The 25,497-nt window shown below is 39.1% G+C and overlaps 1 protein-coding gene across 1 annotated transcript in view; it reads left to right on the plus strand.

Moving 5' to 3' along the window:
* Positions 1-25,497, plus strand: part of LOC126416261 (1-phosphatidylinositol 4,5-bisphosphate phosphodiesterase classes I and II) — a 395,393-nt gene that overhangs the window by 293,234 nt on the left and 76,662 nt on the right. Inside the window, exon 16 of the mRNA XM_050083891.1 lies at positions 24,986-25,291. Coding sequence (XP_049939848.1) covers positions 24,986-25,291 — 306 coding nt within the window. The remainder of the gene's footprint in view (positions 1-24,985; positions 25,292-25,497) is intronic.

The following is a 25,497-nucleotide window of genomic DNA, read 5'->3' on the forward strand; positions in this document are numbered from 1 at the left end:
ATAAACAACTCTGTCTGGTGTTAGTGGTTATTTATTTAGCACTGTGTGTAAGTGCATTGTAACTGTTTTTTCTGTGTTTATTACTAAATTGTTTCCAGAAAACTGGTCTGTAATGTGGGTGGTACACCTTTTAATCTCATGCAGTAATTCTTCTCTGGGCCTTCCTTTTATTATCACATTTGTATCATCTGCAAATTTTATGTAATTATGGCATGGACTGGTCGGTTCCAAGTCATTGACAAAGAGTGGGAACAGAATTGGTTCTAGAATGGAGCCTTGTGGTACACTGTACTTAATGCTCTGCTTTTCTGAGCAGTAGGACTTTTATCTTGTTCCCTTCTTGAATAGCAAGCTCAACTACTTGCTCTCTATTTTGGAGATATGATTTGATCCATTCATAGGTTAGCCCCCCTAATACCTACAGATTCAAGTTTCTTAAGCAAGATGTAGTGATTGATGACATCAAATGCTTTAGAGAAGTCTAGAAATATGGCTGAGATATGCTCTTTTCTGTCTATTGCATTTGCAACACATAAATGAAATACTGATTATGGAGAAGAGTGATTTATTTAAATTGTACAGATCGTTTTATTTCATTTAGATACAGTCACAGAAAATGTTTTTGATAATGACCAATTTCAGTCATATATTGGTCAACTTGAGAATTCATACATATGACAATGCATGTCATGATTGTAATGTACAGAAACTTCCAGTTGAAAATTATGAATTATTAGGAATAAAAGAGAAAAGGTAGAAGCACTGCATCGTTGATATGCACACAAATGAAAGACACAGAGCTTGGCTTGCTTTCAGAATACACTTCCCTTTTATTGCTGTAGGAAAAACATGCACACAAACACACACATATTCATTCGCATGCACTCATCTGTCTACCTACATTGTGGTCAGTCGACTGCCAGCTCTTTACTGGCCCGCAGTAAGTGTACTGAGGTGAAGTGGGTTGAGGGATGAAGAGAGGCAGAGAAGGCAGGGAGAGCATTGAGGGGGGGTTGTCTAGTGGCTTGTGGGAGAGTGGGAATCTTGTCTGTGGGCTAGATAGGGGTGCAGGTAGGGCAGGCATGTGGCAGATGTCTGGGCACACTATTTTGTACACTAGGGCGTGAGATAACAGCACACAACTAGCTAATGTGGGGGCATAAATTGGGTGAAGGTACAGGGGCAGTAGATGATGTAGACAAACACACACACACACACACACACACACACACACACACACACACACATAAACACTCAATATTGGGTGGGGATGGTGGCAGCATGTTACCGTAGACTTAGGTAAGATAGGTTACCGGAACGAAGGATGGAATGACTGAACCACGTCCTTTGTCAGGGTTTTGGTTTCTATCTTCATGCCCTGAAATGAGGAACATCCTAACCAAGATACTTCCAACTCTTCCTAAAGTGGTGTTCCGCTGCCCTCCCAGCTTTCACAGCATCCTAGTCCATCCTTAAGGGACTCCCACCCCCAGTCCCCTGCCACAGGGATTGTACCCCAGCAGAAGACGCAAATGTAACACCTGCCTAGTCCACCCACTTAGCACTACCTACTCCAGTCTCGTCACAGGCGTATTCTACCCAAACAGAGGCTGGGCCACCTGTGAAAACAGTGATGTTATATACCAGCTTTGCTGCAACCACTGCACAGCATTTTATGTTGGTATGACAACCGACTAGCTGTCAACTAGAGTGAGTGGCCACTACCAAACTGCCATCTTGATCCTCCCCACCACCACCAGCTCTTCTGAGCTGCACAGATGGGAGCACACAACTAGCTAATGTGGGGACATAAATTGGGTGAAGGTACAGGGGCAGTGGATGATGTAGACAAAAACACACACACAAACACTCAGTATTGGGTGGGGATGGCGGCAGCATGTTACCGTAGACTTAGGTGAGGTAGGTTACTGGAACGAAGGATGGAATGACTGAACCACGTCCTTTGTCAGGGTTTTGGATTCTATCTTCATGCCCTGAAATGAGGAACATCCTAACCACAGCACATCCTTTACTCCCATAACCTTCCTTGCCTAAACCTAAGGCAACTCACAGTCCCTCCTTGCCCCCACCTAATTGTGTGTGTGTGTGTGTGTGTGTGTATGTGTGACCACATCAGCTAGTTGTGTGCTGTTAACTCACTCGCCCTAATCCATGAAATCACACGTCCAGCCATATGCCCCCTTCCCCTCTACCTGCACCCCTAGCTAGCCCACAGACAGTTCCCCACTTTTCCATTAGCCACTAGACACTCCCCCCAACCACCTCCCTACCTCCTGCCTCTTTCCATCCCTCACCCCACTCCACTCCACTCCACTCCACACCCCCACCTCACACCAGTACTCTCACCATGGGACAGTAAAGAGCTGGCAGTCAATCGAGAACAAGCAGGGAGACAGCCGTGTGCATGTGAGTGATTGAGTTTGTGTGTGTGTCTGTGTGTGTGTGTGTGTGTGTGTGTGTGTGTGTGTTTTCTACAGCTAGAAAAAGGAAATGTCATGATTGCTTTATTTTCCAGATGCCTCCTATGAATTCTGAAGATGGCCAATGTATGATTGAAATTGGTCACAATTGAAAATATATTCTATGATTGTGTCTAAAAAAGTAATAATTAGTGTATGATTGAAATAACAATTTGTAAATTTACGTATCTCTTTGAAATTCCTTGAAGTCTTTCTACATTCAAGTAGGGCATCATGTCTAATTTCATTTATTTATATGTTTAATCTTTATAGTGACCATTGTCGATCAGTAATAACTTCATTTGCTCTACTTTCTTGGTTGTTTCCTTTTTCCGGTGTTATATTTTTCATTCTCCCCACGTCACTGTGCTCTCTCTTCTGTTTGTTTTATCCTATGCCATTGTTTTTTATGCTCTGTTATCTTTCTGCATTAAGGATCATAGTTTGAAAGAAATTTCTTTTAGTTGTTCTCCAAGTTGTTCTTTGATGTTGTTTTTTCCCCAGTTCTTTTCTGATTTATCTGATCCGTGCTATCATGACTTCTTTTTTCCAGAACTATAGTAATATTTGTTTTGATTGCCTGCCTTCTTTCTCCTAGTAATGATTCAGCAAAGGAGAAATCATTGCTTTAATGCTACATCCTATATTCTATATTTAGCTTAGTCGTTCTTTTGTGTAAATGTTGTAAGAAATTTCTTTTCTCCAAAAAGCAGAAGCATTGGGTCACCAAAAGGCACAGACAAAAAGAAAGAAAACTTGCTAGCTTTGCTTTTGGAGTAATCCTTTTTCGAGCTAGAAACACACACACACACACACACACACACACACACACACACATGCCTATGGCCCTGCATGGTGCCAGCTGGACCAACAGTGCCATTGCTGCATTTCGACAGGTGGACTAGGTTGAGGTTGTGGTGGGGATTGTGTCGGGTATGGTTGATAGGGGAAGAGAGGGCCAGGTGGCAGGAAGAAGAAATTCAAAGCGGTGTTTGGTGCCCCAGAGGGAGGCAGCCAGTTAGCCTGCTATGAATTCGGGAAGAAGGGGTGGCAAAGGTGTGGCACCCCATCCCATTTCATGACTCCAGGTCACCGTCAGCATGCACCTCTCCCTACCAGTTTTGACAACTGTGTGTCGTGTGCCCAGCCATGTACCTGACACCCCTCCTCCACACATTCCTAGCTGGCAGACTTGTTGCCTCTCTCCAAATCAATAGTCACCCAACCCCAATCCCTCTCCCTGTAACCCACTTCTCTTCCCTCTACTCACCCCACCTGACATAACCTGTACCACAGCCTAGTCTACATGCTGAAATGCAGCAATGGCACTGTTCACCCAGTCTGGGGCATAGGCATTTATATCTGTGCATGTGTGTATTTTACTCTAAATCAAAAAAGCATTTCTCCAAAATCTAAGAGTTCCATTTCTTTCTTTATGAGTCTTTCAATGGCCTAACACTTCTGCTTTCCAGTGAGTGTTCTCCTTTAATCCAAAAATGTTTAGCACTTTTTTTCATTGTTTAACATTTTCCAACTCTCTTTGGTTGTTCCTGAAACCATTATTTTTCTAATGATTCATCTTTCAAATATCTCTAGTCTATCCATCTTGTGAAATAATGTTAACCACTGGCATGCATATAAACATTTAGGCCTTCCCACTCTAGTACTGTTTTTTAGTCTTGTATTTATAGAAATGTACCTTTCATCCTGCACAGTTTTAGCTAAACTGTAAGCTCTTTCCTGCCTGAGTCTATTACAGATCTTTCTTATTCATTCCATTTTATGAAGTCTCCAAGATACTTAAATTTACAAACCCATTCTATTTTTCTTCTCTGTCTTTTTGAATGATTTGATGGATTACTGGTGACTATGATTTGATGGATTGCTGGTGACTGGCTTGAATTAAGTTTTCCCAGCTGAAATTATGTGACCACTTCTGTTTCCATTTTAACCTAAAAGATGTTTTTAAGTAATTGCTTCTATTAGATTTGCTGAAGGTGCTGAAAGGCCATTTGTAAATGTTGGGCATTTGACTTCTATTCCACATAATGTAATCCTTAGAATTATTGGTTTTCTTGTGTCATAGCCTGACACAAATTCATGTGGAAACCAAGATCAACATGAAGCCTTGACTGAAAATGCTTTAGGGAGCTAACTGTGGGACCAAATGTAATATGAGCTCATAGCAGTGTCAATGAATTAAGCAAGAATCATCTTAAATGGCAACACACATTTACTCAGAATTCCAAGTACAGCTCATGTCAAATTCATTCTTCTGTGCCACATTTTCCCAAATACCTGTCTAGACAGATACATTCTTCTGCTGAAAGATTTCTTTTCTGCTACCTTTCTGCAGTCTGGGTGGTAAAGAAGACTTATGTAATATTTGCTAGTTATTATTTTGTTGGATGTAATGTAATCTATAAAATAATTATCTGTGACCTCAGAAAACACAAGGTTTTTTTTTTTTTTTTTTTTTTTTTTTTTTTTTTTTTTTTTTTTTTTTTTTTTAAGTTATGTCATATCCACCACTGACTGTACTATATATTACAATATTATGAACTTAGGTAATTATCAAGTGGTTATAGCTATGATCAATATAAATGTCAAAGCTATATATGCCAGTGACAAAACACCATTCATGTTTCACAATAAAATCCATAAAAATTCTGTGTTACAAAGTGACTAAAAATTACTCATGTGCTAAAAACACAGCATTTGCCAACCTTAATAAAATGAATAATAAGGATGTGAGCCTCTAGTATAAAAGACACCACTTCATTATGAGAACAAATCATAAAACCAGTAGATAAATACAACCTTCTTAACTAATTTCACTGATGTGTAATGGGTGTGGTTAAGACTCTTGAAACTAGATTTATGCTTACTGTGCATGCCAAAAGTGAACACCATACTGGTTAAAAAAAATAATGAGAATCAGCTTCAAAGTATTTACATCATTTCCAAGACCTACATTTAAGATGTATGCAGGTGTCTTTATTCAAAGCCTTTGATAGCATAGACAAGTATACTCTTAGATGTTAAGCTTAAGGTAAAGGGAAAAAATGAGGACTATCACACTTTATTAACAGTGGTAAAGAAACAGACACATATTTATTATCAACTAGAAAATAAATTCAAATGCTACACAGTCATGAATGTACATACAATAACATGTGGCAGCTACAAAAGTTCTCATACTAAATGGTTTCATAAATTGTTATAAAATGTCATGTATTGTATTACTGAAAGAATTGGATGTAAAATGTGGGGCTCATTCAGATGTTATATCACAATGAATCCACACAATGCAAATAGCCTTGACTGTGTAATTGCATTAGTTGTTTACCGTGTGTGCTGTCTTTCTGCACGTGCCTTTGGGTTCCACAGCAGCGCAGACATACCCTCATAGTGTATATATGCAGACTGAAATGACAAATGGAAATTTTTACCAAGGCTGTGCTCACTAGGTGGATGGACTAACCACTACGCCACAGAGGCTTTGCGCAACTGAATGGGTAGTGATAATCTGTGGAGTTGTGCAAAGCAACTGTGCCAAGGTGACACAATGGTTAGCACATATGCCTAGTGAGCATGAGAGCCGTGCTTAAATTCCGGCTTTGGTACAAATTTATCATTTTATACCCACATAGGGTTTTAACTGTCATGCACAGCAATCTATGACTGCTTTAGTGCCTTGAAAATGACAGGATGTTCACGTGATGAAAAATCTGTGATGTTGAGGACATTTCTCCTCTGTTTTCCTACAAGTTTTTTGAATGTTCCACTCATTGCTGTGAAATTTGCTTTGCATTTACTTTTGGTAACAGTCAACAAGTATGGCATCCTCTTGCACAGTGTTTCTTGATAGTTCAATCCAGATGTAGAATGTACTCTTTATTCTGATATGACTGTGGTGTCAGCTGTTCCATACATCTTTTAAGACAGTTGCTCAATGCCATGTTGAACAGTGCATGTGTGTTTCCTCCCTGTGGCTGTAGTTTTTAAACATGCTTCAGGTGAATCGTCGTGAGGAGAAAAGTTACCATGTTGAGTAGACCCACTCATTTCTTAATCATTGAAAATGAACCAGTGGATTGCATATAAACTGTTACCAACTTTGGATAAATTTCTGTGTGTGATAAATCATCCAAAAATAAGAATTTTATGATTACTTGATATTTTAATATATTCACTGAATGAAACATGTACAACATGACTATTTTAGAAAGCTGTATATACGAAACTATTCTGAGAATAAAGTTGACACTTAACTTGCTTTATTGTACAGCATGTGCTAACATAACAAAAACAAAATTTCGTTGATATCTATACCATCTTTTTTCCAAGCTTACAACTTTTTGTGTTCTGCTATTTTGTGGGATCTACGGTTACACATTCTGAAGCTGATACTACAGTTATTATTAAGTTCATTAAGCAGCAGTGCTAGTACTACTACTGCTAGAAATAGTAGTAGTAGTAGTAGTAATGTTAGCTATTGACACAATTGCAACTGACTACACAATGGTTTTACTATGAGCAATGTTCATTTTGCATAAGAATCATGAAAACAAGATAAGAGAAATAAGAGTTTGTATGGATGTGAATAGACAGTTCTTTTCCTCTCACTCTTATTTGTGATGAAACAGCAAAGATACTGACTAGTAGTGGCACAAGGAACCCTCTTCGATGCACCATATGTGTTAACAACAGGAAAAGTAATGGGAATAATAGTAATAACTACAACAACAACAAAAGTAGTAGTAGTAGTAGTAGTAGTAGTAGTAGTAGCATCAGCAGCAGCAGTAGCAGTAGCAGAAGTAGAAGAAGAAATGTTCAGCTCCTGCAGCTTCCTTTCCTATTGGTGGCTTGTTGATATGGGATGCCATTTGTACATATGGTCTGTACTCTGAATTTTGGGAACCACAGATTAATTACAACATCCTTTAAAATATCAACAGACACAGAGTGGTGACAATGATTGATCCTGCACGTGAATTTTGTTTATTTGGGAAATGAAGGATGAAAGCGTGTGAGAGGTAAACATGATACTGGTGAAGAATGTGTGATGAAACTAATGTATGCTGCACAAAGGTAGTGAAAATTGTTTCAAAGGAAAATTCAATTAATAAAACTAATAAATTTAGACTGTATTGCTGTCAGTATGTACCTAGAGGAGATGAGATTTGTACTACTGCTGAAAAGATACATATAAAAGTAAAACTGACACACTTTCTAGCTTTCAGAACCAAAATTTCCTTCCTTGGGTAGGTAAGAGGGATGGTTTGGGGAAGGTTAAAAAGGAAGGTCAGGTCGCTCAGACCTTATGATGAGAGGGACCCATCTGTAGTAAGGACAAGGGTAAACAAAGATCTATTAATCCTGAAAATGTGTACATCATCAGTACTTCACATCTCATTTCTGTAGGTAAGTAATGGCCAGCCATTCTGTTTCATAATGATTGTAAAAAGACACAGACTTCATCCATCAGAGAAACCCATTGCATTTGAGTGCGGGAGAATCTAGACCTACATCTACATACATACCCTGCAAGCCATCATATGATGCATGGCAGAAGGTATTTTGTACCACTGCTAGTCACTATCTTTCCTACTGCACTTACAAAGGGTATGACAGGAAAAGAACTGGCTATACACAACCGTACAAGCCCTTATTTCTCTTATCTTGTCTTCATGGTCTTTATGCAAAATCAATGTTGCTGGTAGCAGAATTGTTGTCTAGTCAGTTGCAAATGCCAGTTCTGTAAATTTTCTCTATAGTGTTTCACAAAAAGTTCTTTGTCTTCTCTCCAGGGCTTCCGATTTGAGTTCATGAGGCATCTCCATAATTAATTTATGTTGATTGAACCTACAGATAACAAATCAAGCAGCACACTTCTGAATTGCTTCAAGTCTTCTTTTAATCCAACCTGAAGAGGATTCCACACACTCAAGCAAAACTCATGAATGGGTCACACAGGTGTTCTGTATACGCTCTCCTTTAAAGTTGAGCTACATTTTGTTATAATTTTCCTAATAAACTGAAGCTGACAGTTTGGTTTTGTCTACCACCTTGTTCCATTTCACACCACTTTGCAAAGTTGCACCTGGGTATCAAATGGACATGATGTTGTTAAACAGTGCACCAGTAATACTCTGTTTGAACATTACAGGTTTGTTTTCCCTACCCATTTGCATTAACTTACATTTTTCTATGTTTAGAACAGGCTGCCAGTCTTCACACCAAATAGAAATTCTAAGTCATCCAGTATCCTTCCACAGCCGTTCAATGACAATACTTTCTTGTATACTACAATGTCATCAGCAGTCAATCAGGGACTGCTGCTCACCCAGTCTGTCTGATCGTTTATCTATATAGGGAACAAGAGCAGTCCTACTACATGTTCATCGCACACGCCTGATGATACCCCTCTATTTGATGATCAGTCACCATCCAGGACAGCATACTGGATTTTGTTGCTTAAGAATTCTCTGAGCCACTCATGTATCCATATGCTCAGATGTTGATTAACAGTCTGCAGTGGGGCACAGTGTCAAATACTTTCCAGAGATCTGGGAATATGGAATCTTCCTGTTGCCCCTGAGCCACTGTTCATAGGATATTGTGTGAGAAAATGGCAAGCTGAATTTTGCACAAATATTGCCTTCTAAATCTGTGCTGGTTCGTGGACAAAAGCTTTTCTGTCTCAAGGAAATTTATTATATTCAAACTTGGAACATCTTCTTCTGTCTTCTATTGCTACACAAGACTGGTCGATGAGTGACTGAATAGAAGCCTTTGACCTGCTTAGTGATTTACATAGGACCAGAATAGTCTCAACTTTTTGCTAAGATATTTTGCTGAGATATGATGGTGGAGGTTGTTGTTTGTTTCATGCATTGATTTTTTTATAGATGCATTAATCTCTCTGTTGACACTGCCATATTCCTTTTTGAAACAAGAGTGCAACAATATCTATTTCCATAGAATTTTCTGAACCCTTTTTCTTATTAAACCTTAGTGGGTCTTTTCCATCCTTAATCTGCTTACTCTGCACACAATCCTCCAATGCACAATTTCCAAACAGTTTAAACTTTGACCATAATTGCTCTACACTCAACACATTGAAACTAAATGATGTCCATTCATTGTCCAAATGGGAAGCTGACAACTGCTTATCTTCTTTTTCCAGTGTGCTTCTAGCCTTCTTGATGAATTTTTTAACTTCAGTAATCATTGTCACTATGAGGACATCATGAACACTAATCCCTGTCTGTATAGTGGCACTGTCCGTAAGGTGAGGCCTGTTTGTAGTTATGAGGTCTAAAATATTTTCCACTGGTTTGGGTTGTCAAACTAACTGTTCAAGACAGTTTTCAGAAAATGCGTTCAGGACTATTTCATAAGACTGTCTGTCTTACCAACAACAACAGTTCCATAGATATCCCTGTTTGTACTCTGTAATTTAAAGATAATATTGCATGATCAGGGTACTTCCATGTGGCTGAGTATGGATTCTGTGTCTCTTACAGTGGAACTGGTGGTTGATAATGTGGTTGGAGAATAAAGACACAGGAAATAACAGAGACATAAAAAGAAACCTGAAGGTAAAAAATACAAACACTGATAAAATGAAAGTAAGGAAAGAAGGCAAAAGATGCAGATAGAGACGGAGAAGGAAATTTTATGCTATTGGGATGTGCCTTGTAATTCCTATGACTTGTCTGTGCTTTGTATCAGTCACTAGTCCAAGAATATTGACTTTCAAATAAATGCAGACCAGTGATAGATGAAAAAATGTCAGGAATGGAATCTAGTGCTTTTGGTTGTTTGAGGCCTCTTTTATAGTTCCTCCATGGTTAACGTCCTTTCTAAATATTATCACAATGAAAATTCTCTGCTAGGCTTTATTTATTTTTTGATACAATTTAATTACTTCTCATCAAATCCATTTCTTCATAGCTCATGAACTAGTGTAATGAGTTTCCAGTTGTACAGGATCTACCAAAAAGTCTTGCTGTTTACATGTGTGCTGAAAGTGTGATAAATATACGAAACTGTTGTCATAATGTTTTTGAACTAATCATTTTTTATATGCAATAGGAAAATAAATCGGTAAGAATCACCATGGACGGCACACAGCCAATTCACATGATGTGTAAGTTCCCTTCATGTAGTAGGGAAACATCATATTTGTACATGAAATGTATTCACAGCTGTGAATACAAACAACCATCGGCTGTATAAAGGGATGACAACAATGAATATTTGTGCCAGATCGGGACTCAAACCCAGATTTCCTGCTTTAGCACAATTGGTCACCTTAACCACTTTGGCTATCCATACATGACCCATGACCAGACCCAAACTTCTGAATGAACATTGCATGGATAGCCAAAGTGGTTAAGGTGACCTCTCATGTAAAGTGGGAAGTTCAGGTTGAAGCCTAGTCTGGCACAAATTGTCATTGTCATCATTCTTTATACAGCCGATGGTTGTTCATATTTGCAACTGTGAATACATTTAATGTATTTCTTTATGGCTGTAGTCACAACAGCGCCTGTTCCTTTAGACATGCATGCATGTCTAAAGGAACACTGCATCATTCTTCTTAACAACACAGGCAGTGCAATATCATATCATATATGAGAAGTGATGCAATGATTTAGGTTATCTTTCATTTCAGAGTTTCAATCCTTTGTACATTTCAAAGGGCATTAGTTGTTTTGTTTAATACCCATTGACATATGATTTTTTAATTTGTTACATTGTTAAAGTGAGACTGAATGTTCACTTTTGGATTGTCTTTGGTGCTCTGTATCATCTCAAGAGGGCACGCTGGTCCCCAAAATTTATACATTACATCAAATCACTCACCATTGACATAAAAGATTGCTTTGTCAGTGGGAAGAATGTGTTCAAAATAACCGTAATTGTCTTCAATATCTGAGGGCAGTTCAACTGTAAAGTGTGGCATAATTGGACAATAATACATAAACACTTTTCACGAAATGGGTAAGAAATAATAAAATAAATAATAAATGTTCAAGTAATATAATGTGTAGAATTTCTTGGAGCCTTTTTTCATCACTGATGAAAATGTGTGAAAGAATAACCAGTAGAATTTCACAAAACTGTCTCAGTTAAAGGGCACAAAAAAGGCAGTAGTAGGTATTACTGGACAAATCACAGAACTTGTGTAAAATCAAGAATATTCAAGGCAGTGCAATAGAATGAAATAAATTGGCCTCTTTAATCATGAAGGGACATTTTAAACAAACATTTGAATAGCTGATGCAACATGTAAAATTTAATAAATATTCTGAGAGGGTATGACATCTAATGCTTGATATGCATCTTCTCCAGGGTCAAGTTGTAATCTGTTGCTGTCCTGTCTTAGGAAATGTTGCTGTTGTTGTTGTTGTGGTCTTTAGTCCTGAGACTGGCTTGATGCAGCTCTCCATGCAACTCTATTCTGTGCAAGCTTCTTCATCTCCCAGTACTTACTGCAACTTACTTCCTTCTGAATCTGCTTAGTGTATTCATCTCTTGGTCTCCCTCTACAATTTTTACCCTCCACGCTGCCCTCCAATCCTAAATTTGTGATCCTTTGATGCCTCAGAACATGTCCTACCAACTGGTCCATTCTTCTTGTCAAGTTGTGCCACAAACTCCTCTTCTCCCCAATTCTATTCAATACCTCCTCATTAGTTATGTGATCTACCCGTCTAATTTTCTGCATTCTTCTGTAGCACCACATTTCGAAAGCTTCTGTTCTCTTCTTGTCCAAACTTTTATCATCCATCTTTCACTTCCATACATGGCTACACTCCATACAAATACTTTCAGAAACGACTTCCTGACACTTAAATCTATACTCAATGTTAACAAATTTCTCTTCTTCAGAAACGCTTTCCTTGCCATTGCCAGTCTACATTTTATATGCTCTCTACTTCGATCATCATCAGTTATTTTGCTCCCCAAATAGCAAAACTCATTTACTACTTTAAGTGTCTCATTTCCTAATCTAATTCCCTCAGCATCACCCGACTTAATTCGGCTACATTCCATTATTCTCATTTTGCTTTTGATGATGTTCATCTTTCAAGACACTGTCCATTCCGTTCAACTGCTCTTCCATGTCCTTTGCTGTCTCTGACAGAATTACAATGTCATTGGCGAACCTCAAAGTTTTTATTTATTCTCCATGGATTTTAATACCCACTCCAAGTTTTTCTTTTGTTTCCTTTACTGCTTGCTCACTATACAGATTGAATAACATGGGGAGAGGCTACAACCCTGTCTCACTCCCTTCCCAACCACTGCTTCCCTTTCATGCCCCTCAGCTCTTATAACTGCCATCTGGTTTCTGTACAAATTGTAAATAGCCTTTCGCTCCCTGTATTTTACCCATGACACATTTAGAATTTGAAAGAGACTATTCCAGTCAACATTGTCAAAAGCTTTCTCTAAGTCTACAAATGCTAGAAACATAGGTTTGCCTTTCTTTAATCTTTCTTCTAAGATAAGTCGTAAGGTTAGTATTGCCTCACGTATTCCAACATTTCTACGGAATCCAAACTGATCTTCCCCGGGGTCATCTTCTACCAGCTTTTCCATTCGTCTGTAAAGAATTCGTGTTAGTATTTTGCAGCTGTGTCTTATTAAACTGATAGTTTGGTAATTTTCACATCTGTCAACACCTGCTCTCTTTGGGATTGGAATTATTATATTCTTCTTGAAGTCTGAGGGTATTTCACTTGTCTCATACATCTTGCTCACCAGATGGTAGAGTTTTGTAGGGACTGGCTCTCCCATGGCTGTCAGTAGTTCTAATGGAATGTTGTCTACTCCTGGGGCCTTGTTTCAACTCAGGTCTTTCAGTGCTCTGTCAAACTCTTCACGCCGTATCGTATCTCCCATTTCATCTTCATCTGCATCCTCTTCCATTTCCATAATATTGTCCTCAAGTAAATTGCCCTTGTATATACCCTCTATATACTCCTTCCACCTTTCTGCTTTCCCTTCTTTGCTTAGAACCGGGTTTCCATCTGAGCTGTTGATATTCATACAAGTGGTTCTCTTTTCTCCAAAGGTCTCTTTAATTTTCCTGTAGGCAGTATCTATCTTACCCCTAGCGATAAGCCTCTACATCCTTACATTTGTCCTCTAGCCATCCCTGCTTAGCCATTTTGCACTTCCTGTCTATCTCATTTTTGAGATGTTTGTATTCCTTTTTGCCTGCTTCATTTACTGCATTTTTATATTTTCTCCTTTCATCAGTTAAATTCAATATTTCTTCTGTTACCCAAGGATTTCTACTAGCCCTCGTTATTTTACCTACTTGATGTAGTGCTGCCTTCACTACTTCATCCCTCAGTGCTAGCCTTTCTTCTTCTACTGTATTTCTTTCCCACATTCCTGTCAATTGTTCCCTTATGCTCTCCCTGAAACTCTGTACAACCTCTGGTTTAGTTATTTTATCCAGGTCACATCTCCTTAATTTCCCACCTTTTTCCAGTTTCTTCAGTTTTAATCTGCAGTTCATGACCAATAGATTGTGGTCAGAGTCCACATCTGTCCCTGGAAATGTCTTACAACTTAAAACCTGGTTCCTAAATTTCTGTCTTACCATTATATAATCTATCTGATACCTTCTAGTATCTCCAGGATTCTTCCATGTATACAACCTCCTTTTATCATTCTTGAACCAAGTGTTAACTGTGATTAAGTTATTCTCTGTGCAAAATTCTACCAGACGGCTTCCTCTTTCATTTCTTACCGCCAATCCATATTCACCTACTACGTTTCCTTCTCTCCCTTTTCCTACTCTCGAATTCCAGACACCCATGACTATTAAATTTTCATCTCCCTTCACTACCTGAATAATTTCTTTTATCTCATCATACATTTCATCAATTTCTTCATCATCTGCAGAGCTAGTTGTCATGTAAACTTGTAGTACTGTAGTAGGCGTGGACTTCGTGTCTGTCTTGGCCACAATAATGCATTCACTATGCTGTTTGTAGTAGCTTATCCGCACTCCTATTTTTCTATTCATTATTAAACCTACTCCTGCATTACCCCTATTTGATTTTGTGTTTGTAAACCTGTATTAACCTGACCAAAAGTCTTGTTCCTCCTGCCACCGAACTTCACTAATTCCCACTATATCTAACTTTAACCTATCCATTTCCCTTTAAATTTTCTAACCTACCTGCCTGATTAAGGGATCTGACATTCCATGCTCTGATTCGTAGAACACCAGTTTTCTTTCTCCTGATAACGGCGTCCTCTTAAGTAGTCCCTGCCCAGAGATCCAAATGGGGAACTATTTTACCTCCAAAATATTTTACCCAAGAGGACACCATCATCATTTAACCATACAGTAAAGCAGCATGTCCTTGGGAAAAATTACAGCTCTAGTTTCCCTTTGCTTTCAGCCGTTCGCAGTACCACCACAGCAAGGCCGTTTTGGTTAGTGTTACAAGACCAGATCAGTCAATCATGCAGACTTTTGCCCCTGCAACTACTGAAAAGGCTGTTGCCCCTCTTCAGGAACCACATGTTTGTCTGGCCTCTCAACAGATTCCCCTCCGTCTTGGTTGCACCTACGGTACGGCCATCTGCATCGCTGAGGCACACAAGCCTCCCCACCAACGGCAAGGTCCATGGTTCATGGGAAATAATATTTCCATATTGTGCCCAAATGTGATCAAAGGCAAGGGTTTTCAGTAAGCAATGCCATTTGCATGTGCATTAGAGAAACAGTGAAGCAAAGGGCCAGTAGACAGATGTATCTATTGGGAGTTGCATCCACCAATGGACAATGGGATACATTGCAAATTGCCAAAGGTACATTTATGTGAGATTTCCAAACAGATGCTCTCTGTCAGAGTATACATCACTACTCAGTGACAAGTGCAGTAGGCATTTATTGTAACTTTCAGAGCCTCAGATAGAATGAGGATCAGAAAATGTGCAGCACACCTCAACTGAGGTCAAGAAACCTAGGAATGTACCAAGTGTTAGGAAGAAGAAAGTGCTGCTGCTAGGTAGTAGCCATGGGCGAGGTGTAGGCCCTCTGTTACAGGAAAGTTTAGGGGCAGCATACCAGGCCACCAGTATCTTCAAGCCAAATGCAGGGCTAAGTCATGTGATAGAAGACTTAGGATCTTTATGTAATGACTTTACAGAAGAGGGCCATGTACTGATAGTAGGTGGGCGGGAAACAGTTTGGACAGGGATGGGGTATATGACCCAGATGGTGACCTGGACAAGGTAGCTTCCCTGACACATGGCACTAACGTACACTTTGTTGAGCTGTTCCAGTGTCATGATCAACCACACCTTGATGGAGCAGTGAGGCGAATCAATGTGGGGTTAGGGATGGCTCTGAGGGCAGCCAACTTTGTCATGTTTCTCTGGTGCCCATTGGGACTATCAAGAGATGGGGTTTCACTAGGTATGGCCTACACCTAAACAGGACTGGGAAGGCAAGATTGGTACAGCTGATTAATGAAAGTATAGGGGGTGGATCTCGAACCACATGTGGTCAAATACCTATTGTCATGGGTAGGAAAAGTAAGTCTTTTTTAGGGTAAATCCGGATAACAGATTCCCCTGCCTAAAGGTTATCTCCAGCAGTTTAAAAATACTGAAACTATCACTCACATGACAGATTTTAACACTCCAAATATTACACATACCATATGTCACAAAGAAAAACAAACCATCGGAAAGAGTAACATGGGGCATATCACAGACATAACAGTCCTCCATCAAAACATGCTATCAATAAAAAATAAAATACAACTATTAGAAGCTGAGCTCCAATCTTTCAACTGCACAGTACAGTAGTTTGTGTTATTGAGCACAGGTGTAGACACACAGAAATCCAGCATGTAGTATTTTCATTCTATGAAAGGGCAAACTCTTACTGCAGAACTGCTTCAAGGGGTGGAGGATCATGCATTTATATCAGAAAAGGAACACAGTTCAAATCAAGACATGAGCTCAGTACAGTAAGTGAAGACAAAAACTTTGAAATATCAGCTATTGAAATAACAGGGCTTGATATCACCAAGAAATTAATCATTTTGTGTGTATATAGATCTCCCAGTGTTGGTGTGGACATTTTTTTCAATAAATAACAGAAGTTCTATATAAAGTCTCAAGTACAAAGGTCAACATAGTTCTGTGTGGGGACAGCCACGTGGAGTGGCAGCGCGGTTTGAGGCCCCATGTCACGGATTGTGTGGCCCTCCCGCAGGAGGTTCGAGTCCTCCCTCGGGCATGGGGGTGTGTGTTGTTCTTAGCATAAGTTAGTTTAAGTAATGTGTAAGTCTAGGGACCGATGACCTCAGCAGTTTGGTCCCTTAGGAATTCACACACATTTGAACATTTGTGTGTGGGGACATTAATATCAACACTAATGTCATAAATGAAACCACCAGCACCCTTATAAATATCCTTCAGAGTTTTGGTATGTCCCTTTTGGTCAGTAATGCAACAAGGGTACTGCAATCACTGCATCAGTAATTAACCATGTGGCCACAAATGTGGACAGGAAAAAAGTGATGTAGCTATAAAAGATCTTGGACTATCAGACCATCTCTGTCAAATAACAACAGTAAAATGAGGCATCGGATCATTCCCTAAACTACAAGCCTACAAACAATATCCACCAGAAATCAAAATACAAGATTTTTCAAAAGAACTAGCAAAACAAAACTGGGATGAAGTGAACCAATGTGAATATGAAAGTCTCTAAATCCTCCACATTATTTAAATTGAACTTTGAAAAGGTGTTTCCAAAGGTATGCATGTCTGTATCAACATCTCACAAAAACAGATGGATAACAGCAGGTATTAAGAAGTCCTCCCAAACACTTAAATACCTCAGTTTCATGAAAAAGAATCACCATGATCCAGAATTCTTAAATTTCTATCATAGACACAAAAAGATCTATAAGAAGGTGCTGATTGATGCAAAAAAGTCACTTAATGAAAAAATAATATACAATGCAGAAAATAAAAGTAAAGCCGTCTGGGATCTTATAAAAAAGGAAGCAGGGAGAGGCAAAGAAACGCAGAATAACATACTGCTAAGGGAGGGGGATAAGGTAATAAATGATCCACAACACTTAGCAAACTATGTAAATGAGCATTTTTCAAGTATTGCAGAGAAGTTACAGCAAAAATTCCCCAAAACAAATATAACACCTGTAAATAATGTTGCACCAAATCCAATGATGCTACTTCCAACTGGAATGTTGACTAGAATACTCTCTTTCAAATTCTAAATGTGTCATGGGTAAAATACAGGGAGCGAAAAGCTATTTACAATTTGTACAGAAACCAGATGGCAGTTATAATAGTCGAGGGGCGTGAAAGGGAAGCAGTGGTTGGGAAGGGAGTGAGACAGGGTTGTAGCCTCTCCCCGATGTTATTCAATCTGTATATTGAGCAAGCAGTAAAGGAAACAAAAGAAAAATTCGGAGTAGGTATTAAAATCCAGGGAGAAGAAATAAAAACTTTGAGGTTCGCCGATGACATTGTAATTCTGTCAGAGACAGCAAAGGACGTGGAAGAGCAGTTGAACGGAATGGACAATGTCTTGAAAGGAGGATATAAGATGAACATCAACAAAAGCAAAACGAGAGTAATGGAATGTAGCCGAATTAAGTCGGGTGATGCTGAGGGAATTAGATTAGGAAATGAGACACTTAAAGTAGTAAATGAGTTTTGCTATTTGGGGAGCAAAATAACTGATGATGGTCGAAGTAGAGAGCATATAAAATGTAGACTGGCAATGGCAAGGAAAGCGTTTCTGAAGGAAAGAAATTTGTTAACATCGAGTATAGATTTAAGTGTCAGGAAGTCGTTTCTGAAAGTATTTGTGTGGAGTGTAGCCATGTATGGAAGTGAAACATGGATGATAAATAGTTTAGACAAGAAGAAAATAGAACCTTTTGAAATGTGGTGATACAGAAGAATGCTGAAGATTAGACAGGTACATCACATAACTAATGAGGAGGTATTGAATAGAATTATGGAGAAGAGGAGTTTGTGGCACAACTTGACAAGAAGAAGGGACCGGTTGGTAGGACATGTTCTGAGGCATCAAGGGATCACAAATTTAGGATTGGAGGGCAGCGTGGTGGGTAAAAATTGTAGAGGGAGACCAAGAGATGAATACACTAAGCAGATACAGAAGGATGTAGGTTGCAGTAAGTACTGGGAGATGAAGAAGCTTGTACAGAATAGAGTTGCATGGAGAGCTACATCAAACCAGTCTTAGGACTGAAGACCAAAACAACAACAACAACAACAACTTCCAACCACAGAGAATGAAGTCAGTAAAACTGTTCAAAAACTAAAAAATAAAAAGTAAGTAGGCTTAGATGAAGTACCAATGTGTGTACTGAAACAATGCATAGAGACTATACAAGGCCCCCTAACAAATATAATAAATGAATCCCTCACATCAGGGACATTTCCAGATCAGTTAAAACAGGCAAGAGTTGTACCTTTACGTAAGAAATGTGATGCAGAAGACATAGAAAATTATCAGCCCATTTCCCTGCTGTCACCATTCTCTAAAATAATAGAAGCAATTATGAAAGACAGTTTCATGAATTAGCTGAATAAATACAATATTTTAAGTTTCCAAAGTGGCACAAATATGGAGTCAGCCATAGTAGAATTCTCAAAAGTTGAAGGCCCTGTTCTTCCTTTACACTGTACATTTATAAGGCCTCTGACCAGGAAATGATCACTCCCATCTTGACAAAGATTAGTGTGTCACAGGCATATTTTTGGATCTGTCTAAGGCCTTTGATACAGTCGACCACAAGATTATATTAAATAAATTAGAAGCATTAGGAATGTGAGGGGTAGGTAAGGACTGGTTCGATCATACCTAGCAGATAGGGTACAAAGAGTAGAAATAACGCATACTTCAAGTTGATCAAAGCATTTAGTAAAACACTTATCAGAACTATAATACATTAATATAGGGGTTCTGCAAGGTAGCATATTAGGACCAATACTATTCCTGATATACATCAATGACTTTCCCAGTAGTGTTACTTATGGTATGGCAAAACTATAGGCCTATATCTCTGACATCAATCTGTTGTAGAATTTTAGAACTTTTTTTTTTTTTTTTTTTTTTTTTTTTTTTTTTTTTTTTTTTTTTTTTTTGCTCAATATCATGTCATTTCTGGAAACCCATAATCTACTCTGTAGGGATCAACATGGATTCCGGAAACAGTGATCGTGTGAGACCCAACTCGCTTTATTTGTTCATGAGACCCTGATAATGTTAGATACAGGCTCCCAGGTAGATGCCATTTTCCTTGACTTCCGGAAGGCGTTCGATACAGTTCCGCACTGTTGCCTGATATACAAAGTAAGAGCCTACGGAATATTAGACCAGCTGTGTGGCTGGATTGAAGAGTTTTTAGCAAACAGAATGCAGCATATTGTTCTCAATGGAGAGACGTCTACAGGCATTAAAGTAGCCTCTGGCGTGCCACAGGGGAGTGTTATGGGACCATTGCTTTTCACAATATATATAAATGACCTAGTAGATAGTGTCGGAAGTTCCATGTGGCTTTTTGCGGATGATGCTGTAGTATACAGAGAAGTTGCAGCATTAGAAAATTGCAGCAAAATGCAGGAAGATCTGCAGTGGATAGGCGCTTGGTGCAGGGAGTAGCTGACCCTTAACATAGACAAATGTAATGTATTGCGAATACATAGAAAGAATTTATTGTATGACTATATGATAGCGGAACAAAGACTGGTAGCAGTTACTTCTGTAAAATATCTGGGAGTATGCATACGGAACGATTTGAAGTGGAGTGATCATATAAAATTAATTGTTGATAAGGCAGGTGCCAGGTTGAGATTCATTGGGAGAGTCCTTAGGAGGTGGCTTACAAAACACTCGTTCGACCTATACATGAGTATTCCTCATCAGTGTGTGATTCGTTCCAGGTCAGGTTGACAAAGGAGATAGAGAAGATCCAAAGAAGAGCGGCACTTTTCATCACAGGGTTATTTGGTAAGCGTGATAGTGTTACGGAGATGTTTAGCAAACTCAAGTGGCAGAGTCTGCAAGAGAGGCTCTCTGTGTCGCAGTGTAGCATGCTGTCCAGATTTCGAGAGGGTGCGTTTCTGGATGAGGTATCGAATATATTGCTTCCTCCTACATGTACCTCCCGAGGAGATCACGAATGTAAAATTAGAGGGCTTTGAGCGCACGGAGGCTTTGCGGCAGTCGTTCTTCCTGCGAACCATAGGCGACTGGAATAGGAAAGGGAGATAATGCAGTGGCACGTAAAGTGCCCTCTGCCACACACCGTTGCATGGCTTGCGGAGTATAAATGTAGATGTAGATGGTGAAAAATTCTTTTCACTGATGGCAGCAACATTATAGTCACTGAGACGACAAGAGAACTCCTTGCAAAGAAAGCAAATGACACTCTCAAGGAAGTTTACGACTGGTCAGTAAGCAATAAAGTGTCATTGAACATAAAGAAAACTAATGTCATGAATTTCAGTTTGAAGAGGAAAAATGACATTGTTAAATTAAATGTATATGGCACCTCTATAGATTGTGTAACAAATGCAAAATTTCTAGGAATGAATATTGATTCTCAGTTGAAGTGGTGTGAACAAACAAAGGTACTTGCAAACAGAATGTCATCAGCATATTATGCCCTTAGAACCTATCATCGGTATGTAACATGCAGTGTCTTTTAGTTACATTCTGTTCATATGTACACTCAGTTCTTAGCCATGGCATTCTTTTTGGGGGAACAAATGCACAAAATATGAACAAAATTTTCAAACTCCAGAAAAGAGCCATAAGAATAATAACCAAAAATAGTATTCAAGCTAATTGTAAAGATCTGTTCAAAACACTGGTGATTTTAACTGCTCCGTGTGAATACATTTACCAGTCAGTTGTGCACATCAAAAATAACATTGGTAATTACTGCACAAACAGCTCTGTTCATGACCATGGAACTAGAGTAAGGACTCAACATACATTTTTTCTTCTATGTGATCAGGCCCAGTGGACCACATAGTTTCCTCCTCCATTGTATTCTGTCCATCTGCTATCCGCCATCCATCCACATCTATCATTGCTTGATTGAATTCTTCATGGAGGCCGTCCCTCCAATGCTTCTTGGGTCTCCCTGGGGGTCTCATTCCTGTAGGTGTGAACTCCAGGAGCTTCCGAGGCCATCTGTGATCTTCCATCCGGGCCACTTAGCCAGCCAACTGCATTTATTTGGCTTTGACAGTTCCTGCTACGTTGCACTGCTGGTATAGCACCTCAAGCTCTTGGTTGTGTCTGATCCTCCATTCCCCTGTGTCTGCATCCAGAACTGGACTGAAGATACTCCGAAGTACTTTCCTCTAAAAAATGAGGAGTTTATAGAAGTCCTGTTTCCAGATACTCTAAGTCTCACAGCCATATAGAACAACAGGCTAGATCAGGGTTATGTATAGTTGACTCTTGAATTGTCTGGAGAGATATATGGACTGAAGCAGTTGTGTTAGGTCATGGTAAGATTGGTTTCCTGCTTGCATCCTGGTATTAATCTCTCTTTCACATGACAAGTACTCAGTGAAAAGTGCCCCTAAGTATTTAAATTCATGCACTCTCCTATAGGACTGGTCTCCCACCTGCAGTGATTGTAGATGACCAGCAGTTTGACTTTGACCACACATTATAACAAGGTACTCTGTCTTGGCTTCATTTATGTTTAGCTCAAATTTGCTAGCAGCCTCCTTTAGTGTTCTGATCATTTGCTCTAACTCTCTTCAGACCCAGAGAGTAAACAGATGTCGTCTGCATAGGCTAAGTATGCCAGTCAGTTTCCTTCAATTTCAATCCCTTTGTTCTCTTGGAAGGTCTTGCGTATGATCTTCTCGAGGGCAAAGTTGAGTCCTGTCTCAATTTCAAATTCCTCAGTTATGCGATTTCCCATCTTCACCCTTGCACATGTTTCGCTCAGACAGATCTTAATCAGATTGATGAGTTTCTCTGCCATGCCAAACTCCCTTAAACAGCTGAGCGGGCTCTTGTGATGTATACAATCATAGGCCTTCTTGAAATCTATGAATAAAATATGCATATCTTTACCATATTCACCCAGTTTCTCAGTGAGCTTCTGGGGATTGATGATATGATCTACTGGTGACTGCCCTGGCTAGAAACCTCCCTTGTACTCTCCAATCACTGATTCTGCCACCGGCTGAATTCTATATATGAGGCAATTGGACAGGATCTTATAGCAGATGTTAAGTAGGGCGATTCCTCGATAGTTGCCACGTTTCAGTTTGTCGCCCTTCTTATGTATTGGACAAATCAGAGTTGTTTTCCATTTTGCTGATAGTTCTTCTTTGGTCCATATTGCCTGTATCAGTTGGTGTATTCTTTCTACAAGTTTCTCTCCTCCTGCCAGTATCATTTCAGTCTGTATTCCATCTTCACCTGGACTTTTATTCTGTTTAAGGTATCTGATTCTGGTTTTCATCTCCCCAAGGTAGGTGGGGGATAATCAGTATCAGCTTTAGTTACACAATTACAGCTGATACTGATTATCCCCCACCTACCTTGGAGGAGATAAAAAGCGACTGCAGTTCAGCTTCATCACAATTTAGCAGCTGTCGAAAGTGTGCTAACTGAGATGTATCACTATCATTCATTAAGATCTTATTATGGGAATCTTTGACAAATTTCTGCTTGGCGTGGTGACCTTTGTAGAGGTACTTCACTGTCAGAAACATTTCCCTAGTCTTTTGTCCTCTGAAGTCTGTTTCTGCTTCAGTGATGATATCCCTTATACATTTCCTCTTTGCTCTTCTCAGAGTTGCTTGTGTAGTCTTTCAGACCTCCTCCAATTGTGCTGTACCCTGTGCCAGATTTGTCCCCTTCAGCCACTTGTTCCTGACTTCCTTACTCCTGTCCAGGGCATCTGCACATTTCTTTCCCAACTAGATCCTCTGTCCCACTGTGTTTCCCATAAGTGTTTCCTTTGCTGTATCCCTAACTGATCTTTGGATGTTTCCCCACATTACTTAAATGTCCTGATTCATGTCCCTTTCACTGAGTGCTTCAAAGTGGTTACTAAGTTGCACCTGATATTCAGTCTTTGTTGCTTGATCTTTTAGTTTCTCCACAGGGTACCTTACAACTCTTTTTCATGTAGGCCCTGTTCTTCCTTTACACTGTACATTTAAAAGGCCTCTGACCAGGAAATGATCATTCCCATCTTCGGCAGCCTGCACTATCTTTTACATTTACCAAGAAAAAATAAACATAAAACTCAAAACAGCATTTTCTACTAAGGAATAAAACTGTACAATAAATTACCAAAAGAGATTAAAGAAATTGCAAAAATACACTTATTTAAAAATGCAGCTAAAAGGTACCTGTTATGCAATACATTTTATACACTGAAGGATTACTTGGATAAAACAGAGTAGGGGTTTGGTAAAAAAAAATGTTACACAAATAAATAATAATAATGATTATAAAACATTCCACGTAACACCTTCACACAACGTTTTTTCCTTCTCTAGAAAAACTTTCCCCCAAGATGTGCAACACCTCTTCTTTTTTCTAAGCTCAACGTCTCACTCATTATAGAGGAATGTTGACTTAGTTTTTCAGGATAGCAAATGGGAAGCTGCGATAAAGAAAATGGCCCAGAGATCACCATTGTGTGTGTGGTGAGTGAAGTGTTATGAAACAATGCGTGTATAGTTATGCAGTGACTGATAGCGAGATATAAGTTAACAGTGTGGCATTACACTATTTAATAAGTTATTTGTAAAAAAAAAGTATTGTATACCAGGAGTAAATCTAATGATTGAAGTCTACAAATGTATGCGTATATGAATTAGCTTATCTTAAATTAGTCTAAACTTGTAATTACTTTGACATGTCCTATATGCCCGTAAAAAGATATCTACGGATGAGGAAAGCTACTACTGCTACTACTCATAGCAATGTAGCAACATACAATGACTGATTCTTAAATGGAGTCCCCCACCAGACATGTTTTGTGCTCTTAGAAAACTCCACTAAGAATCTTAATGATACTGTAACAGACATGAGTTAGCATACTTTGGTAATCTACCAGCAAATAGTGTGCTCTCTGAATAATGAAATTCTGCATTGTACAAAATATTGAGATTGAATGGCATGTAGGAATTTTCCAGCAATGCATTTTGCCCAGTGTATATTAATCAGAAACAAAAACTGTGCATGACTTTGTAATAAGTCTCTGTTTTTTGTAAAGGTAAATGTTATTGTGGCAGCCACCTAATGTAAAAGTACAGGAAACTAAGATATTGCCAAATAAAATATCCATGATGGAGCAGAAGTAAAACTCACAGTAAATATTGTATAGCTATGATAATTTGACTTTTCAGACAGTGTGGGAACATTAACATTAGATGTTCCTTTTGTACAGGTTGTTCTCCCAGAATTGGCGAGTCTACGTATAGCTGCATATGAAGAATCAGGCAGACTAATAGGACACCGTGTGCTGCCTGTTGTTGGCCTGTGCCCAGGGTACCGTCACATTGCCCTGCGCAATGAGTCAGGCCAGCCACTTCCATTGGCTACACTCTTTGTACATGTGGTTGTCAAAGATTATGTTCCTGACACAATGTCGGACTTTGCAGAGGCTTTAGCAAATCCAATCAAATATCAGTCTGAGTTGGAAAAGCGAGAACAGCAGTTGGCCATCCTCACTGATGACACCTATATTGTTGAGGTGAGATATAGATTATTTATTTATGTAAAGAAGTGTGTTTCTGTGACCATGTATTGAGGATATAGTACTTAACATATTTTTGAAATGTATCAACACAGCAAGGAAATAAAATATGAATAAAGGGAAGAGGAAGAAAGAAACAGAGGCTCAAGGTTAAATTTACATTATTTCAATCACAAGAATGAAAGAAGCAGCTATTATGCATT

The sequence above is a fragment of the Schistocerca serialis genome, chromosome 8, assembly GCF_023864345.2.
Source record: "Schistocerca serialis cubense isolate TAMUIC-IGC-003099 chromosome 8, iqSchSeri2.2, whole genome shotgun sequence".
Lineage (NCBI taxonomy): Eukaryota > Metazoa > Arthropoda > Insecta > Orthoptera > Acrididae > Schistocerca > Schistocerca serialis.